This window comes from Manis pentadactyla, chromosome 8 (assembly GCF_030020395.1).
Source record: "Manis pentadactyla isolate mManPen7 chromosome 8, mManPen7.hap1, whole genome shotgun sequence".
Classification (NCBI taxonomy): Eukaryota; Metazoa; Chordata; class Mammalia; order Pholidota; family Manidae; genus Manis; species Manis pentadactyla.
Genome location: NC_080026.1, coordinates 109,235,754 through 109,262,024, shown reverse-complemented (window position 1 = coordinate 109,262,024; position 26,271 = coordinate 109,235,754). Strand labels below are relative to the sequence as shown.

The 26,271-nt window shown below is 51.7% G+C and overlaps 1 protein-coding gene across 5 annotated transcripts; it reads left to right on the top strand.

The window, feature by feature from the left end:
• The first annotated feature begins 730 nt into the window (after positions 1 to 730).
• On the top strand, positions 731 to 26,051 carry PYROXD2 (pyridine nucleotide-disulphide oxidoreductase domain 2). Of its 5 annotated transcripts, none has more exons than XM_036886444.2 (16): positions 731 to 887; positions 5,025 to 5,044; positions 7,533 to 7,626; positions 7,711 to 7,784; positions 10,950 to 11,105; positions 13,284 to 13,437; positions 15,165 to 15,226; positions 15,321 to 15,418; positions 17,356 to 17,497; positions 17,898 to 18,032; positions 19,332 to 19,404; positions 19,662 to 19,818; positions 21,954 to 22,108; positions 22,802 to 22,908; positions 24,415 to 24,535; positions 25,319 to 26,051. In XM_036886444.2, exons 1-16 carry the CDS (start codon positions 761 to 763, stop codon positions 25,402 to 25,404), a joined length of 1,761 nt encoding a protein of 586 aa, XP_036742339.2. In that variant the 5' UTR covers positions 731 to 760; the 3' UTR covers positions 25,405 to 26,051. The 5 variants fall into 5 exon arrangements, with proteins under 5 accessions (XP_036742339.2, XP_036742340.2, XP_057362186.1 ...); XM_057506203.1 differs by having other exon boundaries at positions 746 to 915; XM_057506201.1 differs by lacking the exon at positions 731 to 887 and adding an exon at positions 936 to 2,628.
• The last annotated feature ends 220 nt before the right edge of the window (positions 26,052 to 26,271 follow it).

Here is a 26,271-nt window from a genome sequence, read left to right as displayed (position 1 = left end):
GGAAAGGTGCCAACAGACAGAATGTCCAGACCTTCAGAAGAAAAGGGCGAGCCCCAGGAATTAGAGACAGAACTGGCCCTGAGGCCCACCTGCAGCAGCAGTTGGGTAAGGTGTGTGAGCATCTAGGAGAGGATGCACGGCCCTCCCTGTGGTTTTGCTGAGGCCCCCTCTCAGCAATGCTGAGCGCTTGCTTTGGCAGGTGGACTTCCTGAGCCTGCTGTGGGCATAGAGCTGCTCACCACCCTGTGGACTGGAGGGACGGGAAGTTGGAGCACCAGTCTTAACCGAATCTCTCCTACTCAGGATGCCGCCTCCCTACCCCCAACCTTCATCTTCTCAATGAGAAGCAGGACAGCACAGAGGGGCAGGTCTCCCCCAGCCCACACACTCAAGCCCACATCCCCTTCCCAGCCTCCATGCCCTCCTGTAAAATGGGAGTTCTGGGGCTTCCAGGAGAGGCTGCATGGCTGTGGTCATCCCACCTGGCACGTGGGAGCCCTGGAGAATTACCAGCACGGTGATTACTGAGGCCTGGAGGCAGCACGGCTTGTGCCCAGTGAACAGGGCACACTCCACACTGCCCTGTGTGGACTCCCTGGCAGGCAGCTCTGTGGCCTCTGTTTAGTCGTGGCCCAGGGCCAAGTACTGCAGCTGGCCTGCAGCTCCTCCTCCACTTCCTGCTTTCTCCCTGCTCCTCCCCCTGCCTGGGGCAGTACTAAAAGCTGATTGCAAGCAAATCCTGACCTAGTACCGAGCAGAAATGGCTGCAAGTGGCCGAGGTCTCAGCAGGGCCATGGGAGCCCTTCCCTTCCCTGCTTGGAGGCGAGCACACTGGGAAGCCAGGGGACGCCTGAAGCCCGCGTACGATGCAGTGGTGATAGGAGCAGGTAAAGCAGGCTGAGCTAGAGCTGAAAGGTGAGGGGGGCCCTTCTCCAGACCCACCCCTGCCTCTTACCCGAGCACAAGCTAGCCAGGAGTCGGGGCCAGAGGCTGGGGTGGAAAGCCCCCTGGTCTGTGAGCAGGCACCCGGATCCTGGGACTGGCTCTGCTATGGACTTGCTGTGTGATCTGTGGCAGGTTCTTGCCCTCTCTGGGCTTGGGTCTTTTCTTCTAGAATGACTGAGGAGGACCAGGTGAGCTCAGGGGTTTTCATGTGTCTCCCATACAGTTTGTGAGTTGCCACCACAGTCTAAGAAAGCATGGTGCATACAGGTTGGAAATAAAGAGCCCCGGGACAACAGACCCGTGACATCTAGCCACCCCAAGTGCCTGACTTCTGGCCACCACCACTTCCCCACTAAAGGAAAAATAGAAGTGGGTGGCGGAGATCCTAGTGCACATGCGCAGAGGCTGACTGCCCACCATTGCCTCGCCCATCCGGGGCTCCTGTTAGAGCCACCACAGCGGGCCTGCTGCACTCTGACCCCCCAGGCTGCAAAGCCCGTTCTACTGGGTGATCGGGTCAGGCAGTGCTGCCAGGCTCACATTGCCTTTCCCACAGCCTTGGATTCACACTCATGAAAGGCCCACAATTTCGGTGTGACCTATCTCCAGCTGCGTTTACACAGAGAGACAATAACAGGGCTGCAAAAAGATGTTCATGGAATTCTGCTCTGGCATTCTTCAGTTTGCACATACTCAGAGCAGTTGTGTGCCAGTAAGCGTTTAATGGCCTCCTCTCCAGGGGAAAATGTGCACATATATATGTATGTAAGTTTATTATAAATACTGAAATAAAAAGCGTAGTGCACAATTTTACAAATAAAATACACAATACTCTAAATTCCAGGTAAGTAGCCAACTGAATCTCACCAAATTTCTGTGGTTTTTGCCAAACTCAGCAGTAAACGTTTGGTTGCAGTTGATGTGAGGGTAGTTCAGAAAGGAATGTTGTTTGATATTTTCATTTAAAGAATAGATCAGAAGTGAAATAAGAGAAGCAACAAGACTTTGTGTCCAAACTTCACTTCTTCAATGCTGGGAATGACTTTGCTCAACCAGATAATATTTTTTGATTACTGGAAGAATATTTCTTCAGTGTTTTGTGCTATGCATGACACAACAGCTACAGACACAACATGCTGTTAGGTGTAATCTGCATTATTTTCTCCATCACTTTCTTAAGTTTAACAATCCACAAATATTAAATCAAGCCCCTGATGAGTAATGTTTGCTGATGTCCATGGTGTACAATTCCCACGTTTTTCAAGTCACCAGCATGTCGATGAATGTGAATTTGGGGGAGAGACGCAGCAGTACGCTGTTGTATAGTATGGCTGCTTATATGGACACAGAGAGATAAATAACCACAATACCATAGATAATAGTAAGACATTAGGAAGTGACAAGTTCTGAGTATTCATTACCTTTGTTTTTAATATAATGTATTTCATTGTAAATTTCTGTAATTTAATTTTTAACAACGGCTGAGTTTGACAACCATCCTACAAACTTCCTGGGCTCAAGAAAGCCAGCTCCAGCCTCACCTGATGGGCTCGGGGAATGGACTCACTCCCCTCCACCTTTTTGCTGCCCTTGGTGACAGCCCATCCTTGCGGTCTCCTGGCAGGACGGTGAACGAGGTCACCAGATGCCTGAGCCAATAGCTCACAAATATGCTATTCTCAGGTGTGTTTTTCCTTGATACTGTTTCTTTAATTGCTAAGCTTAACAGGAAGCCTGATTTAAAGGCCTTTAGGGCCTGAGCAAGTAACTGTGGGGCAACTTCTGAGATAAGGATTATCTCTGCTCCCTGAAGTCACACCGGTACCAGAGCCACCTTAAGATGATCCTGATGTAGTCATTTAACTAACTATGCCTCAGAATAACCCAAGGAGCTTGTTAAAATGCAGTTCCTGTACTTGGGATTAGGACTCTGAGGAAGTCAGTACATCTAACCAATTCTCTGGGTCTGATGCAGGTGGCTACTGTCCACACATTTGAGAACCTGAGGTCAGAGCAGCTTCTCTGAAGAGCCCTGAGTGCCTGCTTACAGATTCCTGGAGTCAGGCCCGGAGATTAGCTGAGCATGCAGCTTAAGACCCCGTGAAGGGCAAAGGGGAGATCACCAGAAGCCACAGGAGGGCTCAGTCAGGAGGGAGGGTAGGGGCAGGAGGGAGGAAGGGTGGAGGGAGGAGGGTCCTGGGCTCTTGGAACCTTGACCTTTGTCATTTGAAGTCTGTGCATTTGTGGGCTTATGTGTGATTATTGAACTGGATCCAGTTGCCAGGAAGCCTTTATTGGTTTTCCAAGATTTATGATCATCACTAATTTAAAGACAAATAGCTATCATTTATTGAGGGTCTGCTAAGGGTCAGATGCTTTACATATATTGGTTACTCTTCTCCAACACTGCAAGGTCCAGTATCCTCGCTGCTTTACATATGCAGAAGCCTGAAGCTCAGGACAGGCTAAAATGACTCTCTGAGAAGCCAGGACGAACCCAGGACTGTCTGCCTTTAATTTGTTGTACGTATTTGGGAGCATGGCTTTTCAAACTGCAGGTTGCAATCTGTTCACAAGTCATGACCAGCATATTTTTGAAACTTTCTCAAAATTTTCAAAAGTATGTAAAAATAGCATATCAACCATCATTTCTTAAAATGAAATAGTCAAGTATTATTGACTATATTAAATATTACATATGTATTTTTAAATGTTATAATCAAATATGTTGAAATACAATCAAATACATATCATATGATGAGCTAATATGAGTTCGTGAAACATTTCTGTGAAATACACTTATGGGGGGCGGGTGCCATGTCACAATGTAAAATGCATTTCTTCCTGTGGATCATGGTCAAAGAGGTTTGACAAACTCCGTTTTAGAGATTCCTTGATGAGAAGTTGGCTCAATATCCTCTAAAATTCTGGGAGCCTCTGTGTGGGAAATGTAAAACAAAATCAGCTCAGCCATGAAGAAATCCCTCAGGTGGGTCATTGCTGCCTCCTATGTATGGATGTTTGTCAAATTAATGGTTGAGCATTTTACCTGAGTCAACACTGGGGTCAGATTGGTTCTCAGAGAACATAGGCATCTATTGAAACTTTAAAGATTCAGTGACCCTCTGTCACTGAGGAGAAATGTGCCAAGTGTTCCAGACAAGGCCTGTGCCCCCTCCCAAGAACAGCCACGCCTGTTCTCTCCCCAACAGGGATTCTCCATCAGCAGCTGCGTTTTGTCCTGAGAGTAAGGGAAGAGGAGGCAGTCGCAGCCCAAGGGCCTGGGTGCTGGGCCAGCGGGTCTGAGACCACCTGCATCCGACTGACCCGGGCGCTTGGGAGAAATCCGTTCCAGCTCCCTGCCCCCCAGTCTGCTGGGAGGCTCTGGGGAGGAGGCTGGGATCGGCATTTACATGAGTTCTCAGGTGACCCTGAAGCTTCTCAAAGCTGGTGTGGAACATGGGATCCCAAGCCAAGTTCAGGGCTCCTGACCCAGGGCAGCCCTCCTAAAATTTTCAGAAAGAAACTTTATAGGAGAGAGAACTTTGCTCAGTCAGCGGGCATCCCTGAAGCACACCTACTTATTCGAGCACACTTCAAAGCTGTGCCTAATCACTTCATTTTGAATGCTTCCTCTTTCATCTTGGGAGCCTTTATATTATTGAGAGCACAGGCGACAAAGACAAACCTATGTGTGGAAAGCCTCCTGGGGCACTATTGTGAGGAAAGGAAGCCCAGCAGTGCGAGGCCTCATGGAGTTGCTGTCATCTGACTGGATCTCTCCTTGCCCCTCCTCAGCAGGGAGCCACTGGCCAAGCCAGGGTGACACTGGACTTCTTTTAAGTCAGGGCAAGAACCAGGGTTTTCTGACTCCCCACAGACAGGATGTCTTATGGCATCAAGCTAGATGCTGCTCCAACATCCAGGTACAGGTTGGGGGGTGTCCCCCCAGTTTCTGCTACCTCTCCAGGATCTTCCTGGGCATGGTGACAGGGATGAGTGACTACACCCCTCGAGGAACGTGTCTGTCTGCCTGCTGGTCACTGCTGCCTTCCTCCCCTTTCCCCGTCTCATTGCAGGACACAACGGGCTGGTGGCTGTGAGTACCTCTGCTCTGCCCACTTCACTGGCCCCTGTGGTGTGTGGCTCTCGGCAGGAGTATAAGGAAGCCACAGGATGAGGCCCCCGGGAGAGAAGGAAAGGCAGGCTAGTCTCCTCTCCCTGGTGCCGACCAGTGGGGAGTCGAAGGGGCCCTGCAGCAGTCAAGGAGGATACCCGGGCTCCCTCTCCTCTCCTCTCCTCCATGCATGTGGGCTTCCCCATGACCTTGGGAGTCAGGGAGCTTTCAGAAGTGAGACGATGAAAAGGTGGGGAAGTGTACATGCTGGAGCCTGGGGATTGGGTCCCTGGGGCTGGGCGGGGCCCTCTGACTCCAGATGACGGGCATCCTTGTGTCCAGAGCCCTGTGCTCCCCAGCTAGGTCTAGGCCATGTGCCCACCAGAGTAGCCAGCAGCTATGTGGTCCTGAGACAGGAAGCCAGTCCAGCAGAGGCTAACACAGCTGGCTCCTAGGTCCCAAGCTAAGCTGGGCCAGGGTTACCCTAAGGCCGTGCCTCCCCAGCCTGAGTCCATGTACCCCTGTGGGGCCTTGGTGTGCTAGAGGGTGTTCAGGCCACAAGACCAACACAGACCATCTTCCTGGAGCAGTGGCAGCTCCAGAGAATCAGTACAGGGGGACTTAGCTCTGGGGGAGCGTGAAGCTGCGAGACTTGTGTTAAATCTTAATACCTTCCTCGACATAACCAGTTTTACTTGAACATTTTACAGGAGTCATTATGTAATTCAGCTGATCAGTAATTTAAAACATTGATTTTATATTAACATAAACTGAGTTCATCAGCCAGCTCTGCTACTTTCTGTCTGGGAAGCTGAAAGTGAGTCGCTCAGGCTCCCTGAGCCACGGGGAAGATGCAAAGAGGCAGCGAGCCCACCTTCCCAGAGCTGTCTTGAAGCAAACAGACGCTGTGATTCAGCGGCCTGCCTCACACAAACGGCGACTTATTATTGGAGGTTCCCGGCCTGAGAGAGGCTGGTGTCACTGCCCATCAGCCAAAGCCCCAGGCACACCCAGGCACACCCCAACCCTAATGGAGCGGTGGGGACCCGGGGAGAGCGCACGCCCTGCTGAACTGTGCGGCCTCAGTCAGAGGGTGTTAGGGAGCGCCTAGCCTAGGATTGGGCTCTGGGTGGGTGCTTTGGGGGAGGGTAAGGAACGAGGGGTTTGGGCTGGATGGGATGCTGGCAGGGTGCAGGAACAGCCCTGGGAGGCATCGCCATCAATCTCACCTGCAGGGAGGGGAGTAGCACAAGGACTAGCAGATGCTGAAGGAGCCGCCCCTCCTTTGGGCCGAGAGAGGGGCCATCGGCATTCTGTGGGCGGCCCAGAGACCTGCTTTTGTGCTCAGACAAAATTATGAAGTGGGCTTGATCCGCCTCCTTTCCTGAAGGCCGCAGACTGCCTGTCTGAGGTTGCTGTGTGGGCCCCCTTACGTGGAGCCGGAGAGTCACACAGCTCACCTCCCAGGGCCCAGCCAGCGTCTAAACGTCGGGCTCCTCCTTTTTCCTTCTCGCTAGGGTGTGTCAGAGCTCCAGACAGTCTGGGTTCAAGTCCCAGCACCTCTGCTCATTAGCTCAGTGAGCCTGAGGTGAGCTAGTAACCTCACGGAGCCTCAGTTTCCTCGGCCATGAAGTGGCCATGAAGTGGGGAGAATCCCAGTGCCTACCTGTGGGGTGCTGGGGTGGATGGAATGAGGTGATTCACTCAGTGCTGGGCACGGAGGAGTCGGCAAGTGAACTTTAAAAAAATCTGACTTCTGACCTACACTGTCCCTGCTATGGTGGGTAGCAGCAGTATTTTAGGTCTGTAGACACAGGACTAGTTTGATCAACAAATATTTATTGATTTCCCACTAAGTGCTAGAGAAAGACTAACAAAGACCCTAGCAGCATTTGTTCCCCCAAATGAAGCTGTGCTCTGATCACAGCCTCACTTATTGACCCCATCCATTTGCCAGGGACTGGGGTGAGCCCCTTTGAGGGACCAGCTCAGGGAGCTCCCACAGCAGCCCTGTGAAGCAGGCAAATGGGCATAATGATCATGAGCCCCAGCGGGCGGCACATGCTGCCCATGAAGGAACAGAAGCCAGATGCAATGGGTACTGAGGCCGCCCCAGCAGAGGGAGAGAGAGAGAGGAGTGGAACCCGAGTGGCCTGGCTCGGCAGTCATGAGGCGGGCTTCTGTGCTGCCTCTCGGGGCTGGTGAGGCGGGAGGAGGCTTGCCCCCCACCCGGAGGAGGTGCGCATCCCAGGCAGGCCTGGGCAGGCAGAGGGCAGTATGAGTTTACAGAGACACCTGGGCCTTGCGGGAGGGAAAATCACCTACAGCTGGAAAGTAGAGACAGTAGCAGTCATGAGGCATCTTAGAAGACATCTCAGTAGGAATTTATGGAGGAAGCAAGAGGAATGGCATTCCCAGAGATGGGAAGAGCTTGAACCAACAGGAATGGGGGGGCCCTGTGTGCCCCCAGGCGGCATACCTGCAGAGACTGGGGGTGAACACAGCAGTCTTCGAGAGACGCCACATGATCGGGGGTGCGGCTGTCACGGAGGAGATCACCCCGGGTGAGCCCTGAGAGGTGGGGGCCGGGGGTGGCAGGGGCGACCACTGGTGATGCTGGTGACTATCTTCATCTGATTCTGTTGCAGGGTTCAAGTTCTCCCGCGCGTCCTACCTCCTCAGCCTGCTGCGGCCGCAGATTTACACCGATCTGGAGCTGAAGGTAGAGTCCCCATGACCTGAAGCGAGTGGGGCTTAGTTCCATCTTCCCGAGCAGGGGCGACAGCCCTCTGTCCTGTGCCCACGGTGATTCCCTGCCCCTGAGGTCTCTTTTCCGTCTGAGGGCCGTCTGCCCTGCACGGCCTGCTTGGCGCATTCCCACGGATGGGTTTGCCTAGCACTCAGTGTCTTAAAAATCAGGAAACTTCACGTAAAAATCAGAGCTCTTCTAAAGAATAAGCCTTGTCAACAACAGGCCGTGTTCTCACACGCAGCACTGACTGGTGCCTTAGCTTGGGCCAGGGTCCCCAGCTCTGCTCTGCCGCGTCACTTACCAGAATCTTACCTGGCAAAACTGCCTCAGGATGGGAGCCCAATTTCTGTCCTCATTAAGCTTTAGCTCCTGGTACCATTCTTGGTGGCCTGAGCAGGAAGTTGAACCCCGGGGACTTTCACCTCTTCTGAGCCCTGTGCTGCCTTGATGGGTCTTGAGAGCTCCCAGGCTGCCCTGACTTGGTCCTCTTAGTCAGCTGAACATTGATCCGCAGGCTCGCCCAGTTCTGCCCCGACCCTTGCAGGTTCCTTTCACACCTCACCGCCTCTTTGTTAACTCAGTCACCATGTTCCTGGAGCCCATTTGGCTTCTACCTGTTTGGTGCCTCTGTCACCCGCCACTCAGGGAGAGGGTCATCTATGCCATCTGTACAAGAAGCTGCATGCACTTTAGCCCCAACTTTGCTATAAGTGGAAAGCCGGAAATTAACAGGACATTCAGCCACTTTTGCCCATTAAAGAAATTATTCTTTGAGGCCCTGAGAGAGAGCAGGGCAGGGAGAGAGAGAGCATTTGTACCAGCCAGGACTGGGTGAAATCTGGCCAAGGCTTTGGAATAGGTCTGTGATCCTCAGTCCATACCAGATCATAGCTGAAGGCAATTTGCAAATGCAGCCATTATATATATGGCAGGTGCAGGGGTGGAGGTGTGTGGGTAGACCTTCCTTCTGAAAAAATCTAACTTATGAAAATTCAGGATCACAGAGTAGAAACTTTCAAAGATTATTCTCTTTACAAAAAAAGTTACTGATTTGAAAATGGAATTGTCATAGGGTCCCTTTAACTAGACACTCCCAAGTGAATTGAGTATGTAATTTGACCTCTGACCTTGGGCTTCATTAATAGGTGTATGGTACTCAAATCAAGGGAGCAGACAGTCTTGCTGCATGATGCACAGACTACCCTCAGCTGGAAATTGAGCACCTTATTTTAACAGGACATTGACAACCTGGAGGGGATCTCTAAGAGGGCAACTAAAGTCTTTCTAAGAATACTCTATTCCCAAACAATAAGGACCATTTATTTTACCTGTGTCACATGTTGGGCTGTAAGCTTTAATGCTCTATTAACTGATCTTCACCTATGAGACAAGAACTGTTAGTGTCTGCATTTTGTGATGAAAGAACTGAGGTGCAGGGAGATTAAGTTCCTACCATGGAAATGACAGAGAATGTGAACTGGGTCTAACCGACTCCTCCCTATTCTTGGGCTATGCCTGCCGCTGCAGGAGCTCTCCCTGCAGCTCTGCCAGCCAGGGTGGTCCCAGCACGGGGTTGAGATTGCAGGCTCTGGCCAGTTTTGGGTCTGAGCCCTAGCGTTCATCAGCTGAATGCCTTAGTCTTGTGCTGCCTCATCTTCCTCATCCATAAGATGCCGGTGGTGAAAGTGCCGACCTCCTAAGGCTATTGTACTGGTTAGTTTGTGTGCTAATCCTATGCCTAGCGGTGTTTGCATTCACCTCAGTAGAAAGCTCAACCTGTGGCAATCCTGTCTTCTGGAGTGTCTCTGGTTTGGGGAAACTTCAGCTGTAATTGTTGGAAAGATCTGTTTTGGTTTCCTCATGCTTTCCTAAAACTTCCACTCACAGATCTTGCATCTGTCCTCTGAAGTTGTACCTTGTCTGCAACACAACCCTCATTTATTCAGTGGACAGAGTAGGTACCAGCTGCGCTGTGTGTAGATGCTGGGAATATAGCCCTGAGCGAAAGAGACCATGCCCTGGAGCTCACAGAGCTTACATTCTACCTGGGAGGATTGTGGGAATCTAAGAATGTAATTAGCCAGGTGGTGAAAGGTGCTTCTGAGAAAAATAAAGCAAGTGAGGGCAGGGAGTGCTGGGGTGGTCGGGGAGGCCTCGCTTTCAGGCGGCGTGTGAGCAGGGTCCTCAGACTGGTGAGGGGGTGGGCCAGGGATCTGGGGAAGGACATCTCCAGAGGCCAAATTCTTCAAGGTGCCTACATGAAATAGGTACAGTTTTTTGCATGTCAATCATATCTTAATAAAGTGGTTTAAGAACAAAGAAGTCTCTAGTGAGAGCAGTAAATCTTATTTGGGGGGTAACACAGGCTCCTCTTGTTTTGTCTGTTCCTCCTTTGAAGATGTGGATGTGCTCTAGGAAATTTCTGTGTCCTAGTCAAATATTTGTAAATCAAATCATATTTTAAATGCATCAAGGGAACTTCCATATAAAGTGACCCTGAAGTAAATGAGTCTGCAAAGTAAATAAAATTTTTTTATGTGAATAATTTATCTACCTTGTAAGTATGGATTTCACATAACCATTGCCTTATTGTGTCTTTCTAAATTTTAATTATTTATTTCTGAAGTGGGGGCAGTTGGAGACTAGTGCTGAGAGCCAGGGCTTTGGAGTCACAAAGATGTGGTTTTGCCATATCTGCTTCCCATTGTGAACCTGGACAAGTTGGTTCACTTCTTTGAGTCTCCTGTTGCATTTGTGCAGTGAGGATGATACCGAGTTGTCGTGAGGTGATCACTGTAGACCCTAGGACAGTCCCTGGCTCAGGGTACCAAGGTGTGTGGCCTGGTGTGGTGAGGTGTAGGACAGGTGGTCTAGCACGTGTGCCCTGGTGTGGGGTGATGTAGTGTGATGTGGCATGGCGTGGGGTGGCATCATGTGGCAGGCAGTGCTGTGGTCCGCCATAGGGGGCCTGGGCAAGAGGGATTTTTATACACTTATATTAAAAAGTAGGAACCAGGACCACATGCTCTGGGAACCTGTATGCAGGTACCTAAATGGTCACAAACACAATCTGAAAAGGGTCGGGGCAGAGGCCACCAATCCCTTAACTATTGTTGTGCTGTCTGTGTTCTGCAGAAACATGGGCTGAGGATTCATCTCCGAAACCCCTACTCCTTCACCCCCATGCTGGAAGAAGGCACAGGGAGCAGGCTGCCCAGGTCCCTTCTCCTGGGCACAGACATGGCAGAAAACCAGAAGCAGATTGCCCAGTTCTCGCAGGAGGATGCCCAGGTAGGCGAGTAACCAGCAGTGGCCCTCGTCCCTCACCAGCCTGGGGTCGGCTCTTGAGTGGAATGGGGCCTGGTTGGAGTTGTGCTAGGGCATGTTTTCCAAAGGCCACAGGGGCTTGGACAGACTCCCTCCTGCCCTGGCAGGGCTCCAGTCTGTGCTAGCCTTTGATGCCAGGCACTGTGAAGAGAAGGGGATGGAGGACAGTGATTAAGACCAGAGGACCCTGGAGACCCTCAAACCTGTGTGTGTGCAGTGGGAGGCCACTGCTCAGGTGGAACCTGTGTGTGTGCAGGGAGAGGCCACTGCTCAGGTAGAACCTGTGTGTGTGCAGTGGGAGGCCACTGCTCAGGTAGAACCTGTGTGTGTGCAGTGGGAGGCCACTGCTCAGGTGGAACCTGTGTGTGTGTGCAGGGGGAGGCCACTGCTCAGGTGGAACCTGTGTGTGTGCAGGGAGAGGCCACTGCTCAGGTAGAACCTGTGTGTGTGCAGTGGGAGGCCACTGCTCAGGTGGAACCTGTGTGTGTGTGCAGGGGGAGGCCACTGCTCAGGTAGAACCTGTGTGTGTGCAGTGGGAGGCCACTGCTCAGGTAGAACCTGTGTGTGTGCAGTGGGAGGCCACTGCTCAGGTGGAACCTGTGTGTGTGTGCAGGGGGAGGCCACTGCTCAGGTGGTCTCTACCTGCTGAATTTCAGAAGGGAACCCACTGGTGCACACTTACACTGTGTGCACTTTCTACCTCTCCTGCTTTCGGACAGAACTCCAAGTGGGTGTCAGTGTTACAGCACATGGAAGCCAAAAAGAAGGATGAGGGAGGATCAGAGATAATTGAGGATGGAATGAATCAGATCAGGAATATGGCACAAGACAGTTGTAATAAGTATTCATTTAATTTGACATCAATCCTCTGGCAGCCCACGGCAAGAAATTATCCTTGATGGCACGCAGGTCTGGTGAAAGGAGGTACATACATATGATGGAAAATGCACATATTTTTCTTGGGATTGCTTTATAAAGAATTCACTGGGAAGCTTTGTGTAGAGGAGTCATGGAATAATGTAATGGGCCTGGTGTGATTGGTTAGCAGATATAGAAAGATCCTTTGGCCATTTTTTGTACCAAGCTGAAGGCATAGCATTAACTTCTCACCTGGGGAGCTTTGCTTTTTGAGGGGCTCCTCAAGGGATTCTTTGGTGCAGCGAATTGGGGACCACTACCTACACCTTCTCCTCTGAATCCTGCCCATCTCAGATGCATTAGAGAACATTAGGAACAAGGCTGGGCCCCTGGGCCCATAGGTCAGTGGCTGTGACCTTGCATGCTAGTGACCACAGGAGCAGAAGGCAGAGGACACATCCCAGTTGGAAAGTAAGGGGGCCCAATTCTGGTGTTGTCTTGGCACATTGTCATATTAAATGAAGGCCTGTGAAAGAGAAAGCTTTCTGCATTTTTATCAAGACATCTCACGTGTCCTTCAACACAGAACTTTTCCTTATGTAACATTTAACTAAAATCCCATGGGCATATCCACAAGTATAGATGAACCAAAAATTAAAAGCTCCAGGCTGAGAATCAAGAGAGGGCCTCGGGTGGCCACGCACACATCCGGCTCCTGTGACCCATCTGGGGAAGGAAGGGTGGCACCATAACCAGGCTGAAGAAGTGGATCCCGCCCCAGCTGCTGGTGGGAGGGATGCAGGCTTCTACTCCTGCTGCGATGAGAGGACGTGGGAGATGTACAGACCAGGACAGAACAGTCAGCATGCTGGAGTGCAGGAGAAGAGAGCTTATTTTGCCAGTAGTTCATGGAAAGACAGGACACAGAGAAAAGAAAGTTTTAAGTGGCTTTGGCTTATCACTGAGACCACATCCTAGGATACTTGCCAGTCTTCTGTGGCTGAGGACTGTTCCTGGCCAGAATGAGCCGCCTGTTGCTGCTACCACCCCAGTGGCTTTCCCACTGTTCAGGATCTCTCTGACCTCCCCTAGTGTTGACGTCAGCACAGCCCTAGGACTCAGCATAGCAAAGCCAAGCCATGAGGCCTGAGGTCTGAGCTTGAGGCCATCAAGGCTCAGCTGAGGGGCAGCTGGCCACATGGGGGCAGCATGCAGGGCAGAGAACGGGGCAATATCCTTGTGGGATTCTAGGCAATGGGACCTTGACTTTGGGTTCTCTTCCAGGCCTTTCCCAAATATGAAGCATTCATGAATCGCTTGGCATCAGCCATTGACCCTCTGCTGGACGCAGCCCCTGTGGATGTGGAAGCCTTCCAGAGGGGCTCCCTGCTGCAAAGGCTCAAGTCATTCTCCACCCTCAAACCCCTGCTGCAGGCAGGTAAGTCCAAAGTGCAGGCGTCCAGGCACGATGAGTGACCTTCGTGGAGAGGAGCCCCTTTTCTCAGTGCGTGGATGTAAGCCTGAACCTCCAAGGCAGCCTGCCGACTGCCATCAAGTAATAGGGGCCACCTGGGGCACTTCAGTGAAATCTCAGCATGACACACCCCCCCTCAAAATAGAGCCTTAGACAAAGACTTATGTTCAAGTAGCTCCTTCTGAAGGCTGATCCCAGGGAAAGGAGGAGGAAAACTGGAAAGAGGAGAGTCACTACCAGGCTCTGCTACTGTGCTGGCCACCACTGTGGGGCACAAGGTGCTGGATCCTACCTCTGAGAAGGCCTAGGAAACGCCCAGGAGGACCATTCCCAAGAGAAGAAAGGGGAAACACTTATTTATTGGGTTCTGTCCTCCACTGGTCAAAGGCTGCCCCATGGCATATTAACTCCAACCTGGAGCTGTGCACCCATGGGTGTCAACTGGGTTCCCACAAGTATCCTGTCTTGGTGCCAGAATCCCCAGGGAAGAAATGAAGAGGTCTGAGGCAAGATGCTGTCAGGTTACACTGTAAATCTGATGGAAGCCTTCATGGAGCTTCCATCACCATAGCCGTGGCCGGAATAAGAGACAGGGGCCAAGATAGTATGAAGAGATGTCTGCATACAGGAAGGACGCCAAATTTGGACTTGGCCAGAAAAAATTCTGTGATTAGTTAGTGATGTCTGCCATGGGTATGAAGGGAAATTTCACCAAGTATGCTATTATTTTCTACCATTCCTTTAGCTTTTAAAGACCAATTTAGCTTCTATATTCTAGAAAAATACTGAATCAGTTAGCTGTGGTCACAAAATTGCTGCATAACAATGACAGAACTCCAGTGGCATATACAAATAAACATTTATTTCTCATGTATCTGCACTGTTCAGCTAAGCCCTTCTGGGCTCAGCTGATCTGGTCTGATCTCACACATGTGTCTGTAGCTGGGGCAGCTCTGCTCCAGGGGCCTCTCACTCACCCTCCTTTTGGAAGTCACAGTCCAAGCATGGCCTCTTTACAGTAATGGCAGAAGGCAAGTGCTGATGTGCAGGCCAGTTTCAAGTTCACATCTGCAAGCATCCCACTGGCCAAACAAATCACATGGATGAGTCCAGAATCAGAGACCAGCACATGTCAGCCCAGCTAGTGGGAGGCACCGCAGTTACATGGCAAAGGGGTGTGGGTACAGGGAGAGGTGAAGGATTGGAGCCCGTCTGTCACAAATGCCACAAGGAGACATTGCCTCTCAGATTACCAATCCCAGGAGCTTCATGCAATAAACATTTACTGGTCAACCACTGTGCAGTAGACTCTAAGCTAGGCACTGGGGCTACAATGCAGAGAGACCCTAATTTCTGCCCCCCAGGCCTTACTGCCCACTTACTCTCTGAGATAGTCTGAGGCAGCGTCGGAGGGATGGAGTGGCCAGGCTGGCTGCCTCCTTGGTCCAGGCCTCACAAGGGTCAAAGTAAGAGAATAAAAAATAAGCTAAAAATTTTCCCAAAATAATTTTAACAGCTAAAATGTATTAAGTGCCTATGAAATTGCAAATGCCTTACATATCTCATTTAATCCTCATAATTACTCTTGGGGGCATGAAATATTACTCCCATTTTACAGATAAAGAAACAGGTATTACAAATAGGAACATTTCCTTCTTGCCTGTCTCAATTTAGGTTATGGGTCTTTTTAGGCCGCATCCTGGGAGCCCAGCTGCCGCAGTATTACCAGGTCCTCACAGCTCCAATTGCCAAGGTGAGGGGCTCCCCAGACTCAAGCTGGACCTTGCAGCAAGGGGCTGCTCCTTCTGAGGCCTCTAAGCCCTTCCTCTGCCCTTTGGCTGTCCCAGGTGCTGGATCAGTGGTTTGAGTCTGAACCTCTAAAAGCCACTCTAGCAACAGATGCTGTGATTGGCGCCCTGACAAGTCCTCACACTCCGGGGAGCGGGTGAGTGGGGGCAGCGGGAGTAGAGCAAATTCCGCAACAAGAGTGGTGACAACAGCTGTCAGTCACTGAGCTCACCCCATGAGCCAGGCAGGAGGCCAAGCGCGTCATGCACAACTCATTTAACCCTCAAAGCAAAATCCCAGGGTTGTGGTTCAGAGGAGGGAAGTGTCTTTGCCCTAAGTCACCCAGCCGGCAGTGGCAGAGCCGATTTCCAGTCCAAGCTGTCTGATCCCCTAAATCCCCCTTCTCAGCCGCTATTTCCTAATGCTTCAGTAAGAAAAGCCTCTCCTATTATGATATCTCAGCATGAATATCTTCCCACTCTCCTTCTTGTTCTCTCTCTCTCTCTCCTCTTTCTGTCTCTTCCCACGAAGCCCTGTAGCCCCTCACTCTCCCACTGATCCTTTCTCTGGGTTCCAGGACAGCGCACACAGACACCTTCCTGCATGTGAGAAGCTGCCTTCCCTTTGTGAGGGGGGAGGGGGGTGTTGGCAGCCTGATCCGAGAGGGGGCAGTCAGACACAGCAAAGCCTGTAGCTGTGATCTGGCTTAATGAGCCCCTCATAGGAGCAGGAATGAGGGGGCTGTGTGTGTGTGTGTTGAGACAGAGGATGCTGCCAAGTGCTGGGCCACTTCCAGTGCACCAGAGATGCAGCTAGAAGCTGTCAACCTGGCTTTTCTCTCAAAGAATGAGAGACCCTTGGAAACGGAACACACATTAAGCCAGCCCCCAAATCTCCAAGACCAGGGAGAAGGGGGTTTGGCAGCAGTTGCCACACCTTGAGCAAGCTCTGTGATCAGCCTGCTCGTTTGGGGCTTCCAGCTGGGGCCTCCTGTCCTTTTCTCTGTGGGTCCCTGGGAGGCTGAGCTACTGCCCAGCTTGTGAAATGTATCTTTAAGCAATTTGTTTCTTCATTAATTCTTCCAATGAATATTGATGGAGCACTTGTCTGGCTAGGTGCTGAAGACGCTGTAGTGAATGGAGCTGAAATCCTAATGGTAGAGGTAGATTAAGCAGTGATAATGGAGGGCTGAGTGCTAGATAGGGAAGGGAAGCAGAAAGCAATGTGGTCTGCAGTCATAGAAGCCCCCCATGGGGCAGACATGTTCCGTGTGAGACTCTGAGGACAGGAGTAGTTAGCTCAATGGAAGGCGAGGGAGGAAGGGGGTCCTAGGCTGCTGGGCAAGTGCTGGGAGCTGGGAACAGGCCATGTGGCTCAGTCACGGGACTAGCAGAGGTTTGCTTTGGTTGGAGTGTGGGCTGTGCTGGGAGCTTGGTGAGGGAGGGGGCTAACGAGGAACAGTAGCCCCGGAGGCCACTTTTGGGGCCAGGCCATTAGCCAGGAGCAGCAGTGAACTGGTGGGGGCTTGGAAGGAAAGCCATGACAGGAGCAGAGCTGGGTTTTGAGATTGGGCTCTAGGTTCTGTGCAGGGAGGGGTCTGCAAGGAAGAAAGAGTGGAAGGTGATCCAGACTGGGGGACATTCCTGCAGCCTGGTAAGGCAGAGAGTGGCCGGGGCCAGGGAAGAGGCAGCAGGGAGCGGGGACTGGATTGCCCTTCAGGAGGCAGCCTGATTAACGCTTGACTGGACGGAGACGGCGAGGGACTAGTAGGAGTCAAGGCTGACCCTTTCTGTTGGAGGCTGAAGGAGCCATCACCGGGTTGGGGAAGAAGGAAGGACAGATGGGTCGGGGAGGGGAAAGGGTTTATGCTGCCTACCTGCCGAGGAAGCATCCGAGTGGAGACATCTGAGGTAGTGGTGTTTGGGCTGGGGCTCAGGAGAGCGTGGGCACTAAGCTCTGCCTCAGACTCATTTGCGTGTGGAGAGGACGTAGAAGGGGAGGGAGGGAGGTGCTAGACAGGAAGGACTGCACAAACCTAGGACCCTGGGGAGATTCATCCCACCTCCCGCCATTGATTCTGACCATCGTCCTCAGGTATGTGCTGCTTCATCACGTGATGGGCGGCCTGGAGGGCCTGCAGGGGGCCTGGGGCTACGTCCAGGGAGGCATGGGTGCCCTCTCTGATGCCATTGCAAGCTCAGCCACCGCACATGGAGCAAGCATCTTCACTGAAAAGGTGAATGATCTGCCCCCACCCCCTGATTATTGGCAGTGATCCCAAGACAGAACAAAATGTCAGATTCAGAAGATCCCCGTTTACTGATGCTACAAAGTGGGGCTCGGGACCCAGGGACTAAGGTTATGCAACCTGTTAACGGCTGAGCAGCTGTCAAGCAGGTCCTATTTCTTCTGACCACCTCTTTGAATTTGCTGGCCACTAACCCACATTTGGGCCAAGCCTTTACATCAGAGGGGTGGGCTAAGGCTTTACCAAGTTGCTGCTGAGCACAGCGGGGTGGCTTCCAGCTAAGGAAGCTGTGAGTGCCTCAGAGCAACACAGACAGAGGAAATCCCCCAAGATCCAACCTGCATTCTCTTCCTGGGGGGTTTCTGGGCCTCATTCCGGTGGGCTCTAGACGGTGGCTAAGGTGCATGTGAGCAGTGGAGGGAATGTCCAAGGAGTCGTGCTGCAAGACGGCTCAGAAGTGAGGAGCAAAGTGGTGCTGTCTAACGCATCTCCACAGATCACCTTTTTGAAGCTGACACCACAGGTGAGGCCTGGGGGTGGAGGTAAGAGGTCTGCCAAGGGAGGGTTGGAAAGCGGAGGGCCTCAGAGGAATCAGGACTACGTCAGGGTTGAAGATACAAATGTGAAGTCTTTCTGCATGTAGGGGAGCCAGTCCTTCTCTCCCTGACCTAACAGGCAGGTAGCAAATGGGGAAGAAGCCTCATAGGTGAGGAGAAAGGTCCGGAGAGATGAAGTGACTGAGACCATGCAGCTGGCCATCAGCAGAGCCAAAGCTAGAATCCAGGTCTGGCTTTCAGTCCAGAGTTATTTCCACACCTTTTCTACTATGCTGATTTCTTCCAACTCTAATTCTGCTGTCTGTGTCAATTAGCTATTGCCGTATTAATACCGCATAACAAGCAACCACACAATTTTGCGCATATAAAAAGAAACCCTGATTCAGCACACAGAGCTGGATAATTCAGCTGATCTTGGCTGAGTTCGGCTGACCTGGGCTCGCTCATGCACCTTCTATCAGCTGTGAGGCAACTAGCAGGCCCTGCTGGTCTTGGCTGGCCTCGCACACGTGCCCAGAGGTTGGTTGACTATGGCTCGTCCAGGATGATTGCTGCCAGAATGACCCAGATGACTTGACTGTGCTCCATGTGTCTCTCATCTGCCAACGTGCTAGTCCAGACACGTTCTCAGGGTCTGACGGAGGACAAAAGTGAGCAGACACAATCATGAAACCGCTTGTCAGGCTCCTGTCTGCATCCTGTGCTAACTTTGGCCTTGTCTCTTGGCCAAGCCCAGAACATGGTGAAAGCATGTTACACAGGGGAATGCACAGGGAGGTGCAAGGGTTTGGGGTAATTTCTGCAACTGACTGTGCCTTGCCTGTCCCCTAATGACATGACAATATGTATATGAACACAGAACTCCCAGCCATTCTTAGGACTATTCTTGGGCACAAGGCACCACTTTTCTGAGTGATAAATCCAACAAACATTTGTCCAAAAGTATTCTGTCAACAATTCTGAGATAATTAAGGCTTCCAAGAGCTTACAGACCAAGGGAGAAAACAGGCCTGCAGCCCACTGGCCATATCCAAAGCGGGAGTTGCTGCAGGCCATTTATAGGCAGGCCTACTGGCAGAGCAGAGGAGGTGGTTAGAGCTGAGCCAAAGGGGGTCCAGGAAGCCTTCACAGAAGAGGTGGTTTGGCTGAGCTCTGAAGGATGGGGAGGACTTCTGGCCATAGAGGTTGAGGACCAGTCTGAGCAAAGGAAGAAGGCAACCACCTGGGGCTTCAGCATCCTCAGGCCGCATGGAACCTTCTTCCAGGAGTGGCTTCCTGAGGAGTTCGTGGAAAAAATCTCCCAGCTAGACACCCAGTCACCTGTTACCAAGATCAATGGTAAGGGGCACAGCAGGGCAGAGCTGGCTCTTTTGACATTATTGGAGTGAGAAATCTCCAAGTCTGGGAAAAACTTATCTACACCATTATTTCTATTCCCTGACCTCCAGCCTACCCCTCAACTCAAAGGTCAAACACTTTTTCATAATTTTTCTTCCCAGTCTACCACTTGGGTGAGCAGGGTGATGGGTACAGAAGGAGTTCCTGGGGGATGGGGACCCAGGCTTTGGGCCCTGACACCCCCTTGTGTCCCTCAGTGGCTGTTGACAGGCTGCCCAACTTCCTGGCAGCCCCCAATGCTCCTGGGGGCCAGCCTCTGCCCCATCACCAGTGCTCCATCCACCTGAACTGTGAAGACACGCTCCTCCTCCATCAGGCCTTCACAGATGCCATGAGTGGCTGGCCTTCCCGCAGGTGGGTAGACCTGGCCTTTGCATCCCCTGGATATTCTTGCACATGGGCCAAGGGGTGGTGGTGATGGTCCAGACACTGCAGGACTGCCTCTTCCTCCTGGTGTTCAACATTCACAGTGACCTAGGGTCCGTCTAAGGCCATACTTAAGTTCTAAGGGTAGGAAAAGAATCCCAGGCAAGAAGTCTGTGAGCTGGGGCAGGTAAGGGGTGGGACCTCGTCGGTAGGGAAGAGTAGGATGTGTTTGGCCACAGGTTAGCAGATGGGGCGAAGGACTGCAGAGAGAAGATCACCAGCGTTTGGGAAGAACTGGAGAAAGTCCTTCCTGGGAGAGAAAAGGAGTTTCTCTGATTTAGCAGCTCATCAGAGGACACAACCCACCCCAGTCCTGCATTCTGTTTTCTAAGTGAATTCTTATTTCTGGTAAGCTGCCCTCATATAAAACTTCTAAAACATTTCCCACCTCCCACCACAGCTGTATCTCCACCCTTCTGGGAACAGGCAGGGATATTATAGGAGCATATATCATTCCATACCACCAACTGTCCACCAACACTTGTAAAAAACCTATTCTGTGCCAGGCTGTGTATTAGGTAGGGCTAAGTGAGGGTAGATCAGACAGGAGCATGAAACAGACACAAAGCATATTATAGGACAGACATGCAAATATTCATCGCATGAGGTAAAGAGGATGAGTGCCCTGGGGGAAAGGCAGAGGGCAAAGACCATTATCTATAAATATTTGGGGGCCGCTACTCTGTGCCAGGATTGGTTAAGAGATCAGGACACAGTGTAGCAAGCAAAATCAGCACTGCCTCTGCCCTCAGATCACTGACTTTCTATGGTGGGAGACAAAATAACCAACACACTGATGATATATATCGAGAAAGGCAGGTCAGGGGAGGGGAGGGTTTGCTAGTCTTTATAAGGAGGTCAGGAAAGGCTTCCCCAAGAACATGATGCTGAGCAGAGACCCACAGGAAGTGAGAATGCAGGTCTCGTGGATATCTAAGGAAGAACATCCAAACAGAGGGAGCATCCGGTGCAAAGGGCCTGAGGCAGGAATGTGCTGCTGTGTTGGAGGTACAGAGATGAGGCCACAGTGGCTGAGAAAGAGAACCTGGGAGTAAAGGGTAGGACGTGGGGTCAGGGAGCAGTAGCTGCTACATGTTACTGGGCATTGTTGACCACTCCCAGCTTTGTAGAGCCTGAGTTGTATTTTAGAAGGACCACTCTGGCCACTGTATGGAGAAAAAGAGCATCTGTTGCAATTGGTTGCTATGCAAGGGAGAGAGGATGGTGGCTTGGACCAGGCTTGGGGCAGTGGAAGTGATGAGAAGTGGCCAGATTCTGGGTATTTGCAAGTGAAGCTGGTAGGATGTGCTGTTGGACAGGAAGTGGGGAAGATGGTGTGTGGAGGGATGAGCAGAGAAGGGAAGGAACAGATTTTAGGCGTTTGGGTTTGGACACTCTATTTTAGAGATGTTAGTGGGCATCCAAATTCAGAGGACACCTTGCAAGTAAAGGATATGGGGAGAAGGGGCATTTTGGTGGCCTTGAAGGATGTCATATTTGGAGATCAAAGGGAAAACATGCTCCCTATAGAAAAGGTGGTGTAAACAAGGGGGAGGGGCAGGAAACAGTTCATGATTCTGTTGGGTGTCAGGCAGCCCCAGCAGCTCTGTTTGGCTTGGACTGCTCAGGAAGAGGTAATCAGACAGGGGTAGGCATGGCTGAAATCTGGCTACCTCAGCACCTGCCACCTTAGGCCTGGCCCCATCACTCATCTGGGTTGTCTGTTGGACCCCAGAGACATCTGAGACCCTGGTTCGAGGACAGGTAGTGTGGTGGGGACAGGCCCTGCATTTAGAGCAGGGCTGGGTGGGACCAGAGACCCTGGGCCTGGAGGCTGGGCCGGGGCTCACGGAGCTCTCGGGGGCGGTCTGCACTGTCCTAGTGGTCCCTGAGCTGGGCAGGCAGACAAACACCGGGCCTCACAGAGACGGTCAGCCGGCCTTGGTGCCAACTCATCCCAGCCCTTCATTTTCCCCCAGTCATCTCAGAGTGGCGCCCAGCCCCTTCCCTCAGGGCAGCAGCTTTTCTTCAGGCCTGAGTCTTTCTCCTTCCCTGTGTCACAGGCCTATGATTGAGCTCTGCATCCCTTCCTCGCTGGACCCCACCCTGGCTCCCCCCGGCTGCCATGTCATCTCCCTCTTCACTCAGTACACTCCCTACACGCTGGCTGGAGGCAAGGTCTGGGATGAGCAGGAGAAAAACGCTTATGCAGACAAAGGTAAAGAGGGCTAGACCATCCCATCTCCAGAGGGACAGCTGGCCATGTGGCCCAAATGGACCGCTCCGCTCCTGACTGCCCTTTCAGGGTTCACATCTGCAAGGCCTGTCCCAGAGGGAGAGAAGCACCCCAGGGAAGCTGAGCCGACATAGTGAACGCCTGCTGGGGTCAGGCACTGGGCCAGAAAGTCAGAAAGACACAGTTCCTGCCCCCATGCTGCTCACAGTCCTGGGGGGGAGGCAAATAGGAACCAATCTTAACAGTAGATGTACTGTGTGAACCAAAGGAGGAAGCTGTGAGCCAGACAGGCAAGGAGGGCTTTCCAAAGGAAGGGACATTCGCACTGGGTTTTAAAGGATGAACAAGAGTTGGCTAGACAGCAAAGGGCATTCTAAGCAAAAAAAAATAACTTAAGCCAAGCAATGAGGTGAAGAAAGTAACTTTGTGTTTAGGGTTGGAATGAAGAGGCAAGAAAGAGGGCTAGCCTGAGACCCATGTGCCTTTGTAATGAATTGTTTATTTGCCTGTGGACTGTTTTTGGGTTTTGCTTAATGAGATATAATTTTCATATGATTATAAAAACCCATTTAAGTGTATAGCTTAATGAATTTTGGTAAATTTCCCAAGTTATACAGTCATACCTCCTCATTTTCCTCCTAACACCATCTTGTTTCCCTGCCATTTGGTACCCAGTGTTCGACTGCATCGAGGCCTATGCCCCTGGCTTCAAGGCCTCCGTGGTGGGCAGAGACATCCTCACACCGCCTGATTTGGAGAGAATCTTTGGACTTCCTGGAGGGGTGAGTATAATCTGGGGGTTCCCCTCATCGCCTTCCTCTCACTGCACCCCCACTCCCTGGCCTGCCATCAGCTTTCTTGCCCCTCCACTCCCAGCCTTTATTGGGAAGGGAGAACAGGGGCAGAGACCATGGTGGAAAGGGGACAGAGAAGGGGTCAAATCTGGGCAGTGAGGGAGGAGTGAGCAGGTACAGACAGCAGAGACAGCGCCTGCAGAGGAGGTACCAGGGTTAGGGTCCTTCTGCCTGGCAGCCCCGTCAGCCTCTCCCATCTGGCTTCTTCAGAGGGAGCTGCCCTCTAAAGGCAGCATTTCCTTGGACTTCTCTCTGATTTATCAAAACTCACTGAGCCTGCAGGCCAGGGGACCAGTTAGGAGGCCGGGTCTGGCACAGCAGCCGCTGGTTTCCTGTGGCTGTTGGTCACATAAATGTGGCTAGGCCAAAGTGAGATGAGCTGCGAGTGTGAGGTGTACACCAGACTGCAAAGTCAGTATGAAGAAAATGTAAAATTAATTAATTTTTTTACTGATCACATGTTAAAATGATGTTTTGGATCCACTGGGTTAAATAAAATATATTATTAACATTAATTTCACCAGTTTGTTTTAAAATATTAATGTGGCTACTAGACAATAAGAATTACACATGTGGCTCGCATTATATTTTTATTGCACCACAATGGTCCAGGTGTAAAGTAGGCGGGGCCGTGGGAAGGGGAAGGAACGGGTGGACGTGGAAGGCGTGGGGTGGGCCGAATTGAGAAGTCTTGGTGACAGGTGCGTGCAGAGGGCAGGGTGCAGTCGATGTGAAGAACCTGGCCTGGAGGCCAAGGAGAGGATGGTGGTGGTGTCCACAGAGGCAGGAAGATGGGAGAGGAGCAGGCTTGAGGGAAGAGGGCAGCTTGGTTTGGGACATGTCGAGGGTCAACAGGAAGAACATCCTGTGGTGATGTCCAGTGGATGTCTGTTTTCTCATCCAGACCTGGCCCATAGGCCTGGCCTGCCCCTTGTCCCACACTGCCTCCCTCCTCAGCTCGTGTGACCCAGGCCTGTGGCGCAGACCCCAGCTGGGTCCCAGTGCCCCTCGTCTGCCGTTATTGTGGTTCTGCTGCAGCTTGGATCCCCAGGGCCATTTTCAGATGGGTGTTTTGGCCAAAGAAACATGTGCCAGCAACTGAAATAAGTCAAATTCCTCTATTTTTCAAACAGAATGACAGAGATGCATAGTCCACAGCAAAACCTCTAAAATCCCCCCTTTCTTTCCGTTCAGTTTCCCCATGCTCTGACAGTGCTCCCCGCCCTTCTTTTTCCCTGAAAAATGCCTCTGGAAGACTTACCCCAGCCCTGGGACGTGTGCCCATTCTCCCTCCCTCCCTTCCTGCATCATGAGAACCAAGCAAGCATCCTGGAGGGAGGGCCTTCCTGGGAGGACAGGGGAGGGGAAGAGACTCAGAAAGGCGGTCAGGTCGCCCCCTCCTCACTCCAGTGACTGTGGCCCTGCCTCCCGCAGAACATATTCCACTGCGCCATGGCCCTGGACCAGCTCTACTTTGCCCGCCCTGTGCCCCTGCATTCCAGCTACTGCTGCCCTCTCCGGGGCCTGTATCTCTGCGGAAGTGGAGCCCATCCAGGTGAGTGACCTCGGCCCCTGTGTGGGTGGTGAGGCCTGGCGGGACATCAGAGGCTGGCAGGCAGGGGAACAGGACTAAAAATGAGGAGGCGGAGGGCGGGGGAGCAAGAACTCCAATGAGAACAAGCCACCCCCATATTCAGGATTCTCCTTGCAGGGTAAACAAACAGGGGTGCCGCTGCCAGCTGGCCACCCCCTCAGGCTGGCTCGCATCTCCTCCTCATGAGGTCTGACATGTGTCCCAGAGGCATCTCTCTAAATTCCAATTTTGAGTTTTGAGACATCCCTGTCCCTAAATTCCCCTTCCATGTTTTAGGCCAGTAAGGATCAGTAGAGTTACATTTCTCAATTGAAAAATTCTTCCCTGTGCCTAGTCCAAGCCTACCTGACCTCACTGAGGCTGTTTCGTGCTGACCCTTTCTCTGAGCTGTGTGGGCCTTGGCCTCCCAGAAGGGTCTGTGTTTCCACATCATCCCCCTCAAATCCTTAGTCTGGCATTTTAGTTTCATGTGCTGAGAGGCTTGCCACCCAGCACATAGGCTCTCGGATTGAGAGGAGGCGCCTGGACTGTGCGCCCAGCGCCCTCCCCAGAGCTCTGATGCAGGAAGCCTGGCGGGGAGCCCAGAATCTGTGACAGTCCTGCGGTGGGGGCCCGCGGGGAGCGCCACCCTGCACGCGTCCCCAATCTGCTTGCCAGCGGGCTCCTCTGCAAGCCCCGCCCTGCCTGTGCCCTGGGGGCGGGGCTTCTGAGTGCCGCTTGCGTTCATGGGAGATTCCCTTCCAGGAGGAGGCGTCATGGGAGCGGCTGGACGCAATGCAGCCCACGTGGTCTTCCGGGACCTCAAGAGCATGTGGCCCCAAACTGACTGAGACCCAGGCAGAAGAATCTACCCTTGAAATTTTAAGTTCCCGTTGGGTCAGCTTCCCAGGATAAGAGTTGAGGCAGCCAAGTCCTCAAGCTCAAGCCACTATTTTAGAAGAAATACACAAATTACATTTGGTACTAGTTAACCTTGTACGCATTTCGTCATGAATGAACTGGTTTTGTTTTTTAAAAACAATGTCCTATATAGTTTGCAATTTTTCTATATATTACTAGAATAAGTAATAATTACATTTGACTGCATGATAATAGGTGGGATAAACTTATCTGGGATGCTCAGTATTCCTACAACATCAGCTCCAAACAACAATCCATTTGACCAGCAAGCATCCCTTTCTCACTGCTGGGCCTCCACTACCAGCCGACTGGGGCACTGCTGGTGAGGCCCAGTCTACTGCTGTCACATTCCTGGCAAACTGTAGGAAAAGATCCGATTCCCCAGCGGCCATGGGCCTGAGCACTAGTTGGTATCTCAAGCCATCAAAACTGCCAGTCAGGCAAACAGCAAAGATGAGTGCGAAGTGGGTAGGGCTGGGGGCCACATTCCTGACTAGAGTCTTCAACTTCCTACTTCCCATGAGCTGTACCTGTCATATCACTAAAGCCTTTCAGTATAAACTTATGTTCTTCTAAAGTGCGCTGGGTTGTCCCTCTTAGAAAGATATGTACAAATGTCCCTGCTGTAATACTCTTCTCCCAGTCAGCTTCTCCAATTCCAGCAGCCAAGACCGAGGTCCAGGGGGCCCCATCAGAGGAGGGAGGGTCCCCTGGGGCAACTATTTTATCCTTAATACAGATTAAGATATAGCCACCTCATTACTTAATCTCACTAAACTTGTATTTTTCATCTGTAA

Bases quoted from the DNA above. Each gene is read 5' to 3' on its own strand.
- PYROXD2 (XM_036886444.2), top strand. From the start codon at position 761: ATGGCTGCAAGTGGCCGAGGTCTCAGCAGGGCCATGGGAGCCCTTCCC. The intron at 13,438-15,164 runs GTAAGTCCAAAG...GGGTCTTTTTAG, and splicing joins CAAACCCCTGCTGCAGGCAG to GCCGCATCCTGGGAGCCCAG. The intron at 19,405-19,661 runs GTAAGGGGCACA...TGTGTCCCTCAG, and splicing joins ACCTGTTACCAAGATCAATG to TGGCTGTTGACAGGCTGCCC.